Source organism: Ornithorhynchus anatinus, chromosome 1, assembly GCF_004115215.2.
Source record: "Ornithorhynchus anatinus isolate Pmale09 chromosome 1, mOrnAna1.pri.v4, whole genome shotgun sequence".
Taxonomy (NCBI): Eukaryota; Metazoa; Chordata; class Mammalia; order Monotremata; family Ornithorhynchidae; genus Ornithorhynchus; species Ornithorhynchus anatinus.
This window is the reverse complement of record NC_041728.1, coordinates 138,775,981-138,795,603: the sequence shown is the minus strand read 5'-3', so window position 1 is coordinate 138,795,603 and position 19,623 is coordinate 138,775,981. Positions and strand designations below refer to the sequence as shown.

Here is a 19,623-nt window from a genome sequence, read left to right as displayed (position 1 = left end):
GTATCTTCCTTAGTGCTTGTACGGTGCTTGGCACATAGTAAATGATTAACAAATACTGTAATTATTATTATTATTATTTAAATGATGTTAAAAGAAACTCCAGTGCTAAATGCATGTTTTCATCAATCTCAAACATACAAAATGCCACGAAGTGGCACACCCAGTAGGGATGGGTGGCTCAGTAGAGAGTCTTCAGTGCATCCCTTTATGGCCAGTGTTGTTTTTGGAGCATCTAATTCAGACAAAAACCCAATTTATATAGTTTTTATTTTTTGCATGCAATTTCTTTCTGCTTCATTCCTCAATTAGATTGCAGAATCTTTAGGGGCAGCGACTGAGCCTTTTTTGAAAAAAATTACATATACCCCCAAATGCACAGAAGAATGTCTGCATACAGTATGTGCTTCATAAGCTTCATAAATAATGATGATGGTGGTGGTGTGTCGATTCATGAAAATCTAAATGCCTATTTTTTTAGTGAAAGCTGCCCAAATTTGCATACAGAAACTTTTTTTGTGGTAAATATATGTAGCTGTATAGGCCAGAAAAATATTTGCTTATATCTTCCTTGGGGTTTAATTACTCAAATATATTATAGCAAATAAGAAAAGCAGAAACAAAAGCCTGTTGGTATAGAAGCACTCCAAATTATAGGAAGAAAGCCAAAGCCCAATATGTTTCAGCAAGATTGTTATGTATCATGTCAAGAAATGACAGCAGCCCTAAAGAAGCTAGAGAAATGTTGCAGGCTAGAAATTAGTACAAATCCAGTTGGGAAATCAGTCATCTATGAATTATCAGTACAAGACAGAGAGAACAGAATCTGTCAGGAACAGTTAGGAATACCTCAGGTCACTGGGTGTATGAATTCAAACCAGGCTTTCCCAAATATACTTTTACTTTGGAGAGGAGAGTGAATGGCCCATTTGTTGCTATACTTCACCTTGTTTTACTGCTTTCCTGTGATCCATTATTTGAGGAAACTCTGTCTCAGGTGCTATTCAGTAACTTTACAGGAAAGTGAGGGAAATAGGATGGTGGATTCACTGACTCCCTTTGACAATATCTAATAAACTCATAAAATCCTTTGAGTAATTTTAAACACAGATTAGTCACATTTTTTCTGTTTGCCTGTATATTTGATATTAACCTTTTCAGCAGTAACTAGCTACAGGTCAGAGAAAAAGCAAACAATTAATTTCCCTATTTTAAAGCTATCGGAATATCAATCAATCATTTGTATTTATTGAGCATTCCCTATTTGCAGAGCACTGTACTAAGTGCTTTGTAAGGTAGAAAAAAAAATATGACACACAACATTCCCTGCCCACCACAAGTTTACAGTCTAGAGGATATTTAGTTTTAGCATGCCTTAGCAGTGTATTTCCTTTTTTGACTCTAAAGAATTTCAGAAAGAGAAATTTACTGATTGCAGTATTCATGGTAAATCACTCTTAAATATATAACCCATCAACTAGCTGTGAAGAATAGAGGGATAAACAAAAAAATGACAAACTCTTCCTTGTTTGAATATGTTCTAGAATCAGGTAGAAAGAACACCGATAGAAGAAAACTGGCTTTTGCATCTACATATTTGGTGTTGATCATTGATAGCTTTTGTGAGAGAGAGTTGATATCTGGTATTTTGTTCAAGACTGTGAAGAACAGATAATAGGGCCAACACTCACATTTTTAAGAGAAGATGTCAAGGACAAAAAATGAAAATGTCAGAAGATAGGCTGATATACTGTATTACTTAAAAACTGTTTTGTTGAGAAAATTGACCAAGTGATTTACTAACAGCTTTTACTGGACAGTATTTGGATTACAGTTTAGATGAAAAATAAATGAAAATCCATTTCATGTTTACTTTATCCAGACGTTTGACAGATGAGACAAAAATGGTAACACCACTTTAATGTAGAAAAATAATGTTATCATTTTTAATGTCATCATTTGTTACATATAAAAAACAGTATATACCCACACATATAAATATGTATACATATACACATAAAGATATATTTATAAAATAAAGTAATTCTAGTAGGATTACTTTCCTTTAGAACTTAAAATTTCTGTCCAAGCTGTAAACTGCTTAAGGGAACCAACCAAGTATAATTAATCTTGGATTCTTTAAATATAATGGTAATACTGTCAGATCTAAAGAATTTCTTTCACCCTGTGCTGGGTCTTGGACTTCAAAATGGCTCATCCTTCAGTCTGTCAACAGCTTTTATTTAGCATCTACAGAGTGCAAATCCCTGTAGTAGATGTTAAATGGGCTTAGAAGAGGATGAAAGAATAGGCCACTGTTCTCCAGAAGTTTACAGTCTAATGGAAAAAGACATATGCAGACAAGCGCAAGTAAAGGTACATACGAAATTAACACACTCAAAAAAAAACCCAGAAAAAACGTGACTATTCAGTACAAAGCTATATGCCTGTTTTGAGGGTTCCTGGATTACTGGCACAGCTGAGGGCATAGAATGGATGACGTTTTAGTTTCAGTTTTGAAGAGAAGAAATAGGAAGCCTTCCAAATGAGTCAGAGGCACAAAAGTGTGAGTGTTGTGTGATGCACAGTAAACAGGCTTGCTTGCCAGGAGACTAGGTTTTTTTCAGGATATCATAGTCTATGATCATAGATGTTTGGTCAAAGCCGTAATTAAGAGACTCAGGAATCTGAGAAGACACATATGATCAGAAAGAGCTTAGGAAGTGAATTCTTGTTGTGATGTGAAAAGTAGTTTAGAAGAGGGAAGGAGGATCCTGGAGACAAAGGAAAGAGGACTTGAATATTATTCTAAGCTAATCAGTATGAGGGACCAAAGTGCTATTGATGATGATGGAGCCATTGACAAAAAATGAGTCTTGCTTAAGACAATGCTCTGCACACAGAAAGTGCTCAATGTATGTAATTGATTGATTGGGAAATAGCGAACTCAGTTTAAGAAGTGTTAAGTTTAAGGTGGAAGTGAGCCAGCCAAATCGAGAAGTCATAAATACAAGAAGAAATGCAGTAGTGAAGAAAAGCCTACTGGTCAGTGTTGAGGATGTATTTGTGAAAGTAATATGTACCCAGATTATTATAATTATTATTATTATTGAAAATTACCTGAATGAAAGTGTACTCCCAAGGAAGAGCTGAAGAACCCAGGACTGAATTTCAGAGGTAGGAATTCGTAAATCTGATCAACGAACTCAGAGGTGTGGACCAACAGACTTCTTTGACTTCTCCAAAACAAAGTTTGTGTCTCTTCTTGCTCCCTCCAGAGCACACTTTCCCATTCAACAACAACATGGGGCCAGAGAATAGGGCAATTATCCCAGGCCACAGACCAAACAGACTCTTTCATTCTCCTTATTACCGGGCCAAGCAGACTAGGGCAGCTACGAGACATCTTCCAGCCCCCAGAGAGGCTGCTGCCCACTTCATACCACTGCTGCCTACTGAGACCACTCCAGTCTGGATTTTGAATTTCCCTTTGAAAAAGTCTGAGGTAGAGAGAGGTGGGCAAACAGAAGCCACAGATGTTGACTGCCAGGGGGTGAGGAAGGGCATAGCCCCATGGATTTGCAGAAGTCCATTAACTTTGTTCCCACAGAGAACAATCAGTCAATGGTATTCAGTGAGTGTTTACTGTGGGCAGAACACTATATCCACAGAGAAGCACGTGGCTGCTAGTAGAAGGATCACGGGCCTGGGAGTCAGAGGAGCTGGGTTTGAACTGGCTCTGCCACTTGTCTGCTGTGTGACTTGAGGCAAGTTAGTTAACTTCTCTGGGTCTCAGTTCCCTCATCTGCAAAATGGGAATTCAGTACCTGCTTTTTCTCCCTAGAATGAACATCATGTAGGATATGATTATCTTGGTCTAACCAAGTGCTTGACACATAGTAAGCACTTAACAAGTACCACAATTATTATTATTATCAGTTGACCAACTCCTCAATATTCCTTCCCTACTGAATCATAAGCAATGTTGCCTAATGGAAAGATCACAGGCCTGGGAGTCAGAGGACCCAGGGTCTAATCCCAGCTCTGCCACTTACCTGCTGAGTGACCTTGGGCAAGTCATTTAACTTTGGTGTGCCTCAGTTATCTCTTTTGTAAAATGGTGACTGAGACTTGAGCCCCAAGTGTGACATAGACTGTGCTGCTTAACCTGATTATTTTGTGTCTACCCCAGTGCTTAGTACAATGCCTGGCACATAGTAAGTGCTTTACAAATACCATTAAAAAAATGATTCTTGCACAATATGGCAGACTGTCAAATTGGGGAGATTATATCTCCCCACCAACATTTGAAGAAAAGAGGGATCCTCTGGATCTGAAAATGTCAGACGTCAGTCAAGTAAAGAGGAGATGTTTTTGTTTGATGTCTACATAGTCTTAAATGTATGAAGCAGTGCAAAAAAAGTAATCAGATTACATAAATTATATCTGCTGTGTGATTATTCACCAATAATTAAGGTGTGTTTTTTTTAAGTTTTAGCCAATTTAGCTTGATTTCTACTGAACAGTGCTGAAAACATAAAAGTTTAAGGATTTCTTCATATTTCCATGACCAAAATGGTTTTAAATCAATGAGTCCATCCTGGTTGTGCAATCTGTCCAATTTGATTTAACACTTTATGTGATAAATTTGCAGTATTTCTATTGTCAATTAAGTCAGTGTACATGGAAATATATGCAAAGTTTGTTGAAATTTTCAGTGGTATACTTTAATGTTTTCAGCAGTTTTTTTCATCTTCACACTTCATAAAGTGTTTGGAAATCCTTTGAGTATTTAGCATCCACGATCAGTTTTTGTTAATCTTGTGTGCCATCAGTGATCTTGTTTGTATAAGAATTTCACCCCCAAACAGGATATTGTTCATTTTTAGATGAATACAAGAGTGATACCATAAAGGAAGAAGCATTCCTTCAACATTGCTATATCAGTCAGCAGACGGCTGTGATGAATCCACTTACCCATTTACATCATTTCTACATGCTGGAAAAGACTAAAATTATGAAATTTCTTAGCATGCAGATGTCATTGTTTGTGAATCCTATAAATAAAAGTTAAAACATATCAGAAATGATTGAAATTCAAATGCTATTCTTTCTCAAATTGAAAAAAAGAAATAAAAAATTACCTTCAAATTATATTTTTAACCACAGAATACTTATCCAATAAATGAACTAGTTACTGCACATTTTTGAAACATGTAACTCATTGTAATAATGTTGGTATTTAAGCGCTTACTATGTGCAGAGCACAGTTCTAAGCACTGGGGCAGATACAGGGTAATCAGTTTGTCCCACGTGAGGCTCACAGATAATCCCCATTTTACAGATGAGGTAACTGAGGCACAGAGAAGTTAAGTGACTTGCCCACAGTCACACAGCTAAGTGGCAGAGCCGGGAGTCGAACCCATGACCTCTGATCACAAAGCCCACACTCTTTTCACTGAGCCAAACTGCTTAACTATCTACAAATGAGCCTTTCTTGTGCTGCACTTGAGTTCAATCAATCAAATGTTTTTATTTACCACTTACTGTGTGCACAGCACTTTACTAAAATGCTTGGGAAAGTCCAATTCAATAGAATTAGTATACACGATCCTTTTTCCACAAGGAGCTTACAAACTTAACATGTCCAAAACAGAATTCCTCATCATCCCACCCAAACAGTCATTCATTCATTCATTTTCAATCATATTTGTTGAGCACTAATTTTGTGCAGAGCTCTGTACTAAGCTCTTGGGAGAGTAGAGTACAACAATAAACACAAACATACCCTGCCCACAGCGAGCTTACAGTCTAGAGGGATGAGCTCCCCCTCCACCCCTCTCCTTCTCATTATTGTAGATAATGCCATCATCCTTTGTGTCTGATTTGTATTAGGGTCTTCCTACCCTTGGAATGTAAATCAACCAATGCTGCTTACTGGGTGCAGAGGACTGTAATAATAATCATAATTATACAAATAGTATTTATTAAGCTCTATGCCAAACACTGTGCTAAGTGTCGATACAAGGTAATCAGGTCAGATACAATCCCTTTCCTACTCAGGACTCACAGTCTAAGTAGGAGTGAGTAGGATTTAATCCCCTTTCAATACATGAGGAAACTGAGGCACAGAGAAGTTAAGTGACTTGCCCAAGTCAGTGGTAGAGCTGAGAGTCGCCCAGTTCCTCTGATTCCCAGGACCATGCTCTTTCCACTAAGAAAAACTCCTTCCCACTCTACTAAGTGCTCATTCCTTGAGAATGGGAGCATATATGCAAACTCTATTGTCCTCCCCCAAAGCAATTAATAAAATGCCCTGAACATATTAGGTATTTAATAAATCTGATTTGCTTGAATCCTAGGGTGAAATTGGAAGCCAGAAGACAAGTGAGAAGGATGATGTAATGGAATAGTTGGGAGACGATGAGTCTGAATCAAAGTGATGGCTTTTTGAGTAGAGAAGATAGGAACTGTAAGTTCCTTGTGGTCAGGGATCATTTCTACCCACTCTACTGTATAGTACTTTTCTAAATGAAAAGCAACCTGGCCTAGTGGGTAGAGCACAGGCCTGGGAGTCAGAAGGGCCTGGGTTCTTACTCCGGGTCCACCACCTGTCTGCAAAGTGACCTTGGGTGAGTCACTTCACTTCTCTGTGCCTCAGTTCCCTCATCTCTAAAATGTGGATTAAGGCTGGGAGCTCCACAGGAGACATGGGCTGAGTGCAACCTGATTTTCTCATATCTACCCCAGTGCCTGGCACATAGTAAGTGCTTAACAAATACCATTAAAAAAAGTGATTAGCACAGTGCCCTGCACACAGTAAGTGATCAATAAATACCACTGATTGAATGAAAGAGTAAAGAAATATTCTAGATGAAAAGCAAGGAAAAGTCAGCCACAGACTAGGTATGAGGGTTAAAAAATAATGAGGCATCGAGGATGAGACCAAGATTGTGAGCTTCTGGGACAGAGAGGATTATGGATGAACTAGTTATAATAACATTAGGGATGGGTTTAGAAGTAGATAAATTAGGGTTTTAGTCATTTTGAATTTATGCAGCTGGTGGGGCAGTCATGTGGAAATAAACTTGAGGAAAGAGGAAATGAGAGATTGTAGAGCAGGTGAGTGGTTGGAGCTGATAGATTGATTTGGTAATCATCCTCATGGAGGTGGTACCTGATGCCCTCTAACTTAACCTATCTAGAAAGTGAGTTTTAGAACAAGAAGATTCAGAGACCCAGAAAAGAACCTTTGAGACATCCCAGTTAGATGAAACTAGGAAAAAGAGCCAGCCAGTGAGACTGAAAAGGTGTGGTCAGAGAAGAAGGCAGGTACCATAAGAGCATTCTTTTGATAAAACCAAGAATGAATATTGTTTCTAGAATGTAGAACCAGTTGGTGTTCAAATGCAGGAGTGGAGAAAGTGGACTGTGGGGTTGTTCCAGGGCAGGGGATTAGTACTGGAAAGTTATAATAATAATAATAATTATGGGACTAGTTAAGTGCTTACTATATGCCAACCACTGTTCTAAGAACTGGGGTAGATACAGGTTAACCAGGTTGGATGCATTCCTTGTCCCATATGGGGTTCACACTCTTAATACCATTTTACACATGAGGTAACTGAGGCACAGAGATGGGACCACACTGTTGACCATTGATGGAGATGACTGTGCTGAGGAACTGGGCTTATGCATCAAGCATAAAGAAGGTGTGGGAAGTCCAGGAGGGACATGATGTAGTAACTTATGCCACAGGAATATATTTTAGCCTCCAAGTGCTTAACAAATGCCATAATTATTATCATTAATAACATTAATTAATTTAAATGATTTTAGATGGATGTTTTAGCCTGCCATCTACCTCTAGTTGACCTTTTTCAAGAAGACTGTAAGGCCCTTGAGGACAGAAATCGTGTCTACCAACTCAACTGTATTATACTTTCCCAAGCACTTAGTACAGTGCTCTGAATACAATAAAAACTCAATCAATATCAATTAAAAGTAATTATGGTATTTTTTTAAAGACTTCCTATGTCCAAGCACTTCTGTAAGCCCTGGGGTAGATACAAGGTAATCAGGTTGGACACATTTTACAGATGAGGAAATTGAGGCACAGAGAAATAATACGCCCAAGGTCACATAGCAGAAAGTTGCAGAGCTGGAATTAGAACCAAGTTCTCTGACTCCCAGGCCCATGCTGATTCCACTAGGTCATGCTGCTTCCCATCCCACCGACTGCCTTAAGAATGTTGTCTTTCCCCATTTTCTTCTCCCCCAAGATTGTCATTTTTCCCAATGTTTTCATCCATACTCCAGCACTGTGTAGGAGATACTTGCTCATCTTCCATCTATCGTTACCCTTTTTTCCCCAAACATTGTTATCTTCATCTTTTGTTTTAATCTTTTCAGATGGTTGTAGTTGTAAATACCTCCTACTGATTTTGTAGATGTCTCCCTTCTCTGTTTTAATCTCTTATAATCTTGAAACTATTTTGCATGTAGCCACAGTATTCTGATAGTGGTGGTATGGTATTTATTGAGCACCAACAGAATGCAAGGCACTGTACTAATACTCGGGAAAGTATCACAGAAGTACAAGTCACAAAATTTGCCCACAAGGAGCTTCACTCTAATGGGGGAGATAGACATAAACATTTTTATTAACTAAAAGAGGAATCAGAATAAATGAATTGATTTCTATCTCCCTCTCTAGACTGTAAGCTTAAACACAGAGGAAGGGCAAAAATAAGTGTTCAGGTAGTTTGCTGCATCAGTGGAACTCCAAAGATGGACATTACTACGGTAAAGCTTGTTGGAAGAGGTGGTGGATGTGGGGCTAGCTAGAATGTGTCACATTTTGGGAGGACAGCTAGGAGAACAATGATTGGGGTCAGGAAATGAAGAATGAGGGTACAGTTAAGTTAGCTTGAGCAGAATGACTAACTTGAGCTGGGAAATACTAGATGAAGAGAGCCGTGGTCTTCAGTGGGTAAATATGGCCTTTTTTTCAAGTCCTTTTCATTTTGTCTGTGTTGTTTGACCTCTCCCTCAATGGTTCCATTTCCAAATTCACTGGAAATATAGTTCCAATTTCTCAAATATAATAATTAATAATTATGGTATTTATTAAGTGCTTACTATGAACCAGGCACTGTACTAAGCACTAGGGTGGATACAAGCAAATGAGTTTGGACACAGGCCTGTTTAACATGGGGCTTGCAGTCTCAATCCCCATTTTACATATGAGGTAACTGAGCCACAGTGAAGTGAAGTGACTTGCCCAAGATCACACAGAAGACAAGTGGTGGAACCAGGATTAGAACCCATGACATTCTGCCTCCCAGGCCCGTACTCTATCCACTATGCCCTCCTGCTTCTCTGCTATCTCCGTTGGTGCCCTGTCCTTTGCCAAAAGAGTAGTTTAGAAATTTAACGATGCTACTGGTACTCTCTGTTGGAGCAAAAATGTTTAGTGCACTTATTATAGCTTCTATCTGCATGTGGACCAAGTCAGTGTGGAGAGGATCCCCCTGTAGCCTGAAAGGACAAGCTGAGACATAGTAGAATCTGGGTAAGAAGCAAGATGGAGCTCCAGAATCTCAAGCCATCTCCACCGCAAATGAGCTGCCTCAGAAAGCCTGATGACGGATCTGGTGCAGCTGGGACTGTGTTAGCGTGGGCATGTGATGACTTTACAAAACCAGTCACACATGCTACTCCTCTACAGTTGACAGGCAATCCAGAAGATCCCCACCATGAGGGCAAACTAATCTGGACCCATAAGGGACAAGATACAAAACCCTGGTTGGAGTCCCCGGACAGACAATCCAGCAGTTGAGCAGTGGAGTCCTCTTCCTGTTCTAGGAGTGGATCCACTTGGGGTTCCGACTACCAAATCCCTTTTGAATCATTTGCTTCTGTAAATAGTTACTTTGATTCCACTTTCAGTCATCACATTGGACAGTGAGTCTCCCTTCCTGAAAGTGCCTTGTAGAAAGCCTTTTGCCAGTGTAAATTACTTATATTAAGTGCTACTAAATTGCAGCCAATTGTGAGCATTTACCTTAATGGTAGATAAATAGAACATATAAATGAACAGGTATGCACTGAGGCATTAAGGTGGCAGGCAATGATATGACAATTATAACAGGGGATTAGACAAGGATTGTCTTTGGAGGAGAGATGTTTTAGGAAGACTTTGAAGGAAAGGAGGGATATGATTTGGTGAAACTGATGTGGGAAACTGTTCTAATGTAATCGACTATCAGTCAATCATTTTTTATTGAACACTCTATGTGTAGATCAATGAATTAAGCACTTGAGAGAATACAATAGAGTATGTAGTAAAAATTCTTGCCCTCAAGGAGCTTACAAACTAGAGGGGGACAGACATGAAAATAAATTAAAGGTGGAAACGTACATAAATTCTGTGGGGTGTAAGTCAAAATGCTTAAATGTTACAGCCACAAGTGCATAGGCAAAGCAGAAGAAAAGGGCAAAAAAAGGGAAAATAAGGGCTTAGCCAGGGAAGGTCTGTTGGAGAAGATGTGATTTTAGTAGGACTTTGAGGGTGGGGAGAGTGAAGGCCTGTCAGAAATTAAGGGGGAGGGAGTGGGTAAGGAGTAAGAATCCAGAAAGACTACCTCTGGGAAAATTGGAGAAACACAAGCAATAGATCAGAGAGAGTTAGGTACAATTAGAGGATTCAATTGGGATAAATGATGAGTGAGAAGAGACAGGATGGCCTGTTGGAAACATCTTGGGGCCAGAAATCAGGAGACCTTGATACAATTCCCAGCTCTGTCGTACAAATTACTGAATCTCTCTCTGCCTCCATTTCTTCATCTATAAATGGCATTTATTAAGCATTTACTGTGTGCAGAGCCCTGTACTAAGCATTCGATCTGTAAAATGAGGATGATCCATACTCACCCTACTTCTGAAACTGAGCCTCATGTGGGCTCAATCTGTGTTCAATCTAGTTATCTTTTGTTTCCGCACATAGTAAGCACTTAATAAATACCATAATTAAGAGAGTGGAGAGATAGAAGGAGTTAACTAATGGAAAAGCAACTACATCAGGATTTAATCTCAAGACCGTAAGTGTCACTACCTATTTACGTTTGGAAAATACCCCATCCATTAATCTTAATTCATGACTTTTATCTCAGGAGAGAATTCTCTTTGTGACACATCCCAGTTGAATGAGAAGCAGCGTGGCTCAGTGGAAAGAGCACGGACTTTGGAGTCAGAGGTCATGGGTTCAAATCCCAGATCGGCCACTTGTCAGCTGTGTGACTGTGGGAAAGTCACTTAACTTCTCTGCGCCTCAGTTACCTCATCTGTAAAATGGGGATTAAGACTGTGAGCCCCACGTGGGACAACCTGATTCCCCTGTGTCTACCCCAGCGCTTAGAACAGTGCTCTGCACATAGTAAGCGTTTAACAAATACCAACATTATTATTCACTACTCTGTTAATGTTATTCAACAATTTTTGTATAAATATTTTGAATTTTATGTTTTAAGTTTTAAAAATATTTTTCACATATGATATACAATGCAGATTTCAATTTTGCATACTTTAATCCTAAACTCTAGATAGTGTATCCATAAAATGTAGCAATTTCCCTGAAGCGTAATGTAACCTACTATAACTGTAGTTGAAAAAATAACTTTTGTCATCACGGAAACACCATAAGAACTTGTCTAGAAAATTATTCCTAGTGGTTCAAGGAAGTACTTTTTATTCCACAAAAAAGGATTTTTTAACTTGCAAAGACATATACTAAAAATTCCTCCTTTATGGAATTGTGGTAAAGCGTGGTTCATTCATTCATTCAGTCGTATTTATTGAGCGCTTACTTGGTGCAGATAACTGTACCAAGCACTTGGGATAGTACAATAAAACAATAAACATTCTACTAAGATACGTAGCTGAGTACATAGCTAGTCAGTACTCGGTCATTTATTTCTTCATAAGACTCCTTGGCCTTAGGAGCAAATATTTTGACTTTAGTGTAGTGTTCTTTTCATCAGAGATTTCACCCTGTCACCAAATGCTCCCTCACCCTTCGGTGTCATCTCTGCACTTGGATCTGTGACCTGTGAGCATTTGGTCTTCGCCCCAACCCCACAAAACCTATATGCATATTTTTGAATTGTATGTTATAAATTATTTATTTATATTAATATCTATCACCCCTTCTAGGCTGTAAGCTCACTGTGGGCAGAGAATGTTTCTGCCAACTTTGTTGGGTTGAACTCTCCCAAGCACTTAGTACAGTCCTCTGCAAATGATAAGAACTCAATAAATACCACTGATTCCTACTAATGAGCCTCCCAACACCATTTCATGTGTTTTGTTTTCTTGATCCATCATCAATGGATTGATGATATTTATTGAGCTCTTACAGTGTGCAGAGAATTGTATTAAGCTCTTGGGAGAGTACAATATGGTGGAGTTGATAAACATGTTTCCTGCCCACAGTGAGCTTACAGTCTAGAGGGGGAGGCAGCCATTAATATAAATAAATAGATTATGGATAGGTACATGTACTACCCAGTAAAAACCTTATATGTCTTGTTCCTTTCATCAGGTTTAAGTTATATTTCTTAAAAAAAACCTTAAAAATAACCAGTGTCTTCTTCCATAATGCTTTCTTTTGGATTAGTCACATTTGTAATCATCATCAAAATACTCTTGATTATGAAGATGCAAATCACCTGTATTCTGTTTTGATCTATTTCCTCACCAGCTGTTGACAGACTTGCCCTAAATATGAAATTCCCTTCAAACTAGTTATATTCCATCTAGTTTCATCCCTGATTTATTTGCTTGAAGCTCCAAGCAAATTACTTCAAGACTGTTACTCCAAGAATGTGTCCCAAAATATCAGCAATAGATAACTTCATTCCTTTTGCACATCCCTGTTATTATGGAATTATTTAATGAAAAACCTTAGGAGCAAAACACGAAGTAACCCAAATGGTGATCATGAAAACAATCCTCCCAAATGGGGCATCCAGTTGTTGACCTCATCCTAGTATGGTTTCCCATCTGTATTTCTTGAGAACCTAGAGGATTGAATCTAGAAAGAAAAGTGTTTGGTCCCTGTCATTTGAGAAAACCTTTTCGTATTTTCTAAGCCTAGTAACATATTCTCTACTTATGCATTTGATAAATTCACTATGGCCCATAAATGACACTGACAGAGCTGCTCGAGGAGCTGGATGGGGTGCCAGTTTGTGATCCATCATTAAGTTGGACAACACTACAACTCTCTAGACCTTAGTTTGGTCTAGATCCTAATCGCACCCTTAAATGACACTCCATTTGATGTTTTCCCTGAGTATGTGTTAGTCTTCTTGATTCTGTTTTCCACTTCAGCACTTTCCTACTATCTTTGTGCTCTCCCAAGCACTTAGTAAAATAGTCTGTGAGCTGTCTTAGGTAATAGAATTTGGTGTTTAGGTATGTGGTGCCCGTCTACAGTTTTGCTTGTGTTTATGGCTTCCGCAGTGCAGGCTGATTCATCGTCTCAGTTTTCTTTAGACGTATTGCCAGCCTATAATCACCAGCCAATTCAGTGTATCGATTTACAATCATTTGCATGTCTTCTTGAGTGTGTGTCTCTAAAGGGTGGAATTATCTGTAAATAGTTGTTGAATGGTTTTCTCTAGGACTTTGGATGATACCCTGCTCTAAGACTGTTGATTTGGAACAGTTTCCCAGAGATGGTGCAATAGAGTCGAACACTTGCATCCAGATCTTTTGTTGCATTTCCAGCATGACTGAATAGAATATGGTGAAGGCCCAGGCACAGTGCATATACCTTCTTTACTCCAATGGCCATGAAGAACAGATCAGACAGGGTACCCACAATTCTAATCCAACTGGCTATGCCACTAGAGAGTATTCTCAGAAACTTGATAAATTTTTCAGGGCAGTCAACTTTACTAAATAGTTTCCAGAGCCCAAATCTTCTGATGGTAGCAATTGCATCCATAAGGTTTACAAACACTGTGTAGATGTTTGGGTTCTGTTCCTTGTGCTTCTTCTATGTCTGACACATAGCCTCCATCCTTTTTTGACTTCCCCTCCCACTGTCCTTAGTGGTTGTTTTAGATGTTTTAAGTCCCTCCTCTAATCCTCTGTCCCACACTCCCTCTCGTGCCTTGCCCATAAAAACCTGGTTAAATACTTTATTGACAAAATTGTAACCATTAGGTGTGATCTCCCTAAAATTTCCCCTATCCTCTCCAGTCCTTCCCTTTCTTTGACTTTCCCATCTTTCCCATCGGTATCTCAAGACCAGATTCATTTATTCATTCAATTGTATTTATTGAGTGCTTACTGTGTGCAGAGCACTGTAATAAGAGCTTGGAAAATACAATTTGGCAATAGATAGAGACAGTCCCTGCCCACAGTGGGCTCACAGTCTAGAAACAAAACAAAACAAGTAGACAGGCATCAATATCATCAAAATAAATAAATAGAATTATAGATATATACACATCATTAATAAAACAAATAGAATAATAAATATGTACAAGTATACACAAGTGCTGTGGGGCAGGGAGTGGGGGTAGAGCAGAGGGAGGGAGTTGGGGCGATGGGAAGGGGAGGAGGAGCAGAGGAAAGGGGTGGCTTAGTCTGGAAAGGAGATCTCATGCCTCCTCTCACAATCTACCCCCTCCACCTGAGCCTGCCTTCCTATCCCTTCACCCTGTATCGGAACATTTGCCCACTCCCTTGTTAAAATAAAATAAATAAATAAATATGGTATTTGTTAAGTGCTTACTATGTGCCAAGCACTGTTCTAAGCACTGGGGTAGATACAAGGTAACAAGGTTGTCCCACGTGGGGCTTACAATCTTAATCCCCATTTTCCAGATGAGGTAACTCAGGCACAGAGAAGTTGTTTGCCCAAGGTCATGCATCAGACAAGTGGCAAAGGCAGAATTAGAACTCACATCCTCTGACTCCCAAGCCCGTGCTCTTGCCACTAAGCCACGCTGCTTCTGATTGCCATTTTCAACTGTACGGTCTCCAGTTGCTTCTTCCCCACTGCTTTCAAACATGTTCATGTATTTCTTATCCTAAAAAATCCTCCCTAGGCCCCATGGCTCCCTCCAGGTATCGCCCCATTTTCCTCCTTCCTGGGAAGTTATAACCCAGACTATCAGAATTAGAATGCTGGCTAGAATTAAATTGATAAGTGGATAGATATATATATTCTCCAGTTGAATGTAAGATCCTTTTTAGGGAAATAGCTTGGCACAGTGGATAGAGCACGGCCCTGGGAGTCAAAAGGTCTTGCATTCTAATCCCTGCTCTGCCTCTTGTCTGCTGTGTGGCCTTAGGCAAGTCACTTCACTTCTCTGTGCCTCAGTTACCTGATCTATAAAATGGGGATTGAGAGTGTGAATCCCACATGGGACAGGGACTGTGTCCAACCCGATTTACCTGTATCCACCTAAGAGCTTAGTACAGTGCTTGACACATAGTAAGCACTTAACAGTTACCATTTTTAAAAATTAAACTAAATTAATCCTTTAGTATTATTATTATTGTATTACGTGCTTACTATGTGTCAAGCACTGTTCTGAGGACTGAGGTACATTTTAATCAGGTTGGACACAGTAGGAGGGAGAATCAATATTGAATCCCTCATTTTACAGTTGAGAAAACTGAAGCCCAAGGTCACACAGGAGGCAACTGGCTAACCTGGGATTAGAACCCAGGTCCTCTCACTCCCCAGGTCCCTGTACTTTCATTAGCCACACTGCTCCTCATTATCATACAGCTCCTTGTAGGCAGGAATCATGTAAGAGTTCTATTGTACTTTCTTTGGTGCTTAGTGGAATTTTGCAGACAATAGGTGTTCAATAAATACTTTTGATGTGAGAGGTATGGGCTGTTTTTATTTGGTTGTTTGGTTGATGTTTCATTTAGCATTTTAGGAAGTAACACCTGCTCGCAGCATGCAGTGAAAATATAAAGTCACCATGTATATTTATTAATTGTAATAATGGTATAAATAATAAATGTGGGATTTGTTAAGTGCTTGCTAAGTGGCAGGCACTGTACTAAGTGCTGGGGTAGATTCAAGATAACTGAATTGAACTCAATCCGTGTCCCTGGAGGGGCTTTCAGTCTTAATCCCTATTTTACAGATGAGGAAACTGAGGCATAGAGAAATAAACTGCCTTGCTCAAGGTCACACAGCTGACAAGTGGCAGAGCTGGTATCAGAGCCTAGGTCCTTTGACTCCCAACACTGAGCTCTTTCCACTACGCCACACTGCTTCTCGTGAAGAGCAAGACAATAAGTTGATGTTGATATATTAGAGCATTCGATTCATTATATAGAATTCCAAGAGACTTTTTTTTCCATCCACACTTCAAAACCTGAGATATTGCAACACTTTGTTATTTACCTTATTCTGGGAATATCAGAAATGTTCTGTTTCTTTTTCATCTGAAGTTCTCTATATTTGATTTAAACATTACCTTATTTAGTTTGATTTTGTAGACAGAATGTCACTAATATATTAATTATTAGTAGTTAACTTGCTTTGCATTAAAATTGTGCACTGGTAATACCTCCTTTACAACCAAATCAAACCAATATTTGTTTAATTTTAATATTTTTCAGTGACAAAGATAAAGAATAAAGCCTTGAGTAAAGCTAATATTCATTTTTTAGGAATTAAGAATATTTAGCATGAATATTAAAATATTAAGAGTAAAATGAAATGGCTCAAAGGCCAATGTCCTCACCATTATTTCTGTAACTGATTCATTTTCACTAACATAGCACAGATGAAAATTCCCTAGCTCTTTCATTTGTCCAAAGAAAAAAAAAGCACTTGAGTCATCAGTCATCATTTACACCACATGTCAAATTTACTGTCTTTTAATTGAAATTCTGCAACAAAGTCAGTTACAGAGCCAGTTATCAAGGTGGCTAAATTTGGAGCATGAAGTTTAACACCTCCCTGGAAGGCTCTGCGAAATGCCTGTTCCACACTATCCTGACTGCTTAGAGACTTTTCATAAATTATAATGTAAAATTACAGCCAGGTACAGAAATGTGAATGACAAAATTAAGAGTACATCATGTGGGCATTATACCACATACTAAATGCAACAATGTAAACTCAAAGACAGCCAGTAATTGTCTTATCTATATATATACTTAATTCTATAAATAAAATCATTATTCTGTTGTAATCTTACTAGAGATTTTTGGAAATAGATATTCATTTGTCTTGGTTAATGAAAGAGAGAAATAGTATTCACTTAATACAATCTTTTCTAAAAAATGCTAAATCAATATAACAATTATACATCCAAATGCTGTATTTCTCTTAATCATGGATTGTAAAACATAATTTAATATCTGTTTTGCTTTTCAAAGGAGCATTGTTTTAAATCCTGCCTATTTCCGGAACCATCTTCGTCAAGCCACAGTGTTTCGATTTCTGGGGAGATATTCTGAAGCTGCAAGGTACTGTAGTCATAACTTTTGTGAAGATTTACTCTAAGTGCAATTAACTGCTTTCTGGGTTTCTGAGAACAGCATAATGCATCTTTCCATTTCTCTGGAATAACATTTCCAGAATTACTGTCCTGAAAAATTGTCTAGGAATTATTAATCATCTATTTTTTATTCCTATAAGTGATTCTTTTCTTCCAACAAAGCTTAGAATTCCCAATCGTGAGAGCACCTGTTGCTATAAAAATATAGATCTGGCTACTGGAAAAGAAAAATGGGCTAGTACTATTTAATTTGCTGTCAGCCTGAGTCATTGCCATAGCTGCTATTGCCTCGAGCTATCCTGCCCAGGAGACTAGGATTCTTTGCTCCCTAATCACTTTTTAAGAGAACTTAAGACAGTCTGCAACTCCTTTATCATTTGAGTAGAATTCGGGACAAGATGGCACCACAAGATACTCTGATACTGAGACTGCCAAATTTGAAGATAAAAGTCCAGTACTCCATGATAGGACTCTGAAGTGCTGTCAGTTTTGTTCTTGTTTTCCAGAAGCCAGAGAGAGTTTCAGAAATCAGTGCACAGATAAAACAATGGAGCAGAGAGGATGGTTTTAGATAAATCAGGAACTGGTGGATGTTTTGAAATAGACGGAATGAATACAGGAATGATGGGCTCAGTCAGCCTCAACTAAATGGCCCAAGCCTACAGGGCAGGAAAAGCCTCTTAGTAGAGGATCGGATTGAATCAACTTGCAGGAAGGAAGTGACTCAAGTGTTCATTAGCACTGTGAAGATGGGAGAAATCTTAGGGAAATTTAACCATAATGTACCATTTGAGGAAACAAAGAGGGTAAATTAATCTGCCTCTCCAACAGGGAAATTAGCCTATATGGAAAGCCAGAATATAGAAATGGGTCTAGAAGCTTTAAAGCCATTGGCTTAAAAATAAAATGAATGGATTGTAAATTAGCAGTTAGTGAGGTCCTACTTGATCTAAGTGGTGTCTTTGAGATAAATTGAAGAATTAAAACCCTCAAGTTTCTGTCTAGAGCACTTTAGAAAAGACTAGGATGGGTAAAAGAACGATTAGAAAGGTTGTGGATTATGGCAGAGGGCAGAACATCTGGAGAAAGTATATCCATGGAGTCGCTATGAATTGGAAACAATTTGACGGCATTTCATAATAATAAAAATAGGGTGGGTGGCAGGTAAGACTGTATCATTATATGTGAGAGACCATGTAATAGTAGTAACATAAAAAAATTCTTACCTGGTAAGAGGAGCGTCATAGAATTTTTAGGAGCGTCATAGAATTTTTATGGGTAGAAATGTGATTCTTGAAAAAGAAATGTATCCTAAATTTATATTTATCTATACCACCACATCAGGATGATGAAAGGGAGCAGGGAATGTCAAATGGGATATGTTGGTTCAAAACTTGGGATGGTAATAACTGTGGGAGGCTGCAATTATCTTCCCCAGGATTGGCTGCATAACTCATGGCTGCAGAACTGGTTAAAAAGTTAAAGTAAGGTTTTGGGGCAGGATAAACGACTGCTTTCTGGAACAACTAGTCCTAGAACTGACAAGGGAAGATAATATACTGGATTCAATTTTGAGTAGTGGATGGGACCTGGTGCCGGAGGTGCATGTGGGAGAATCCCTCAGTAATAATGATCTCCACGTGACTAAATTTAACACTCCTGCTGGGGAAGGAAGGCCAAAACATAACAACACTAGAGTATTAAATTTTAGAAAAGGCAAGTCGGCTGTGAAGTGCACCTTAGTTACAAAAAAAGCCTGAAAAGGCAGGTAAAAAGGACTATCCATAAGAGAAATGGAGACTGCTTTTAAGTACCATTTAAGAAGCCTGAATAGAATGTGTGCCAGAAGACATTCCCCCCTCCAACTCCCTTCTTACCCAATCTCCCCCTGCTGCCCCCACAAAAAAATAATAGCAAAACACAAGTCATTTAAGAAATAAGCACCATTTTATTGATAAAGAAAATGTCATCAGCCATCAGATATGATCTCTTTAAAATCTCCCTTTCACTTCTTTAGTCCATCCCTCCCTCCTCTTGCCCCTTCTTCAACTTTCCCATCTTTCCCAGCAGTATCACA

The 19,623-nt window shown here is 38.7% G+C and overlaps 1 protein-coding gene across 2 annotated transcripts in view; it reads left to right on the top strand.

The window, feature by feature from the left end:
• The window catches only part of SPATA16 (spermatogenesis associated 16), a 221,093-nt gene that overhangs the window by 82,525 nt on the left and 118,945 nt on the right, over nucleotides 1-19,623 (top strand). For both annotated transcript variants that reach the window (XM_029046862.2, XM_029046814.2), the window contains exon 4: nucleotides 17,425-17,514. In XM_029046862.2, coding sequence (XP_028902695.1) covers nucleotides 17,425-17,514 — 90 coding nt within the window. The remainder of the gene's footprint in view (nucleotides 1-17,424; nucleotides 17,515-19,623) is intronic.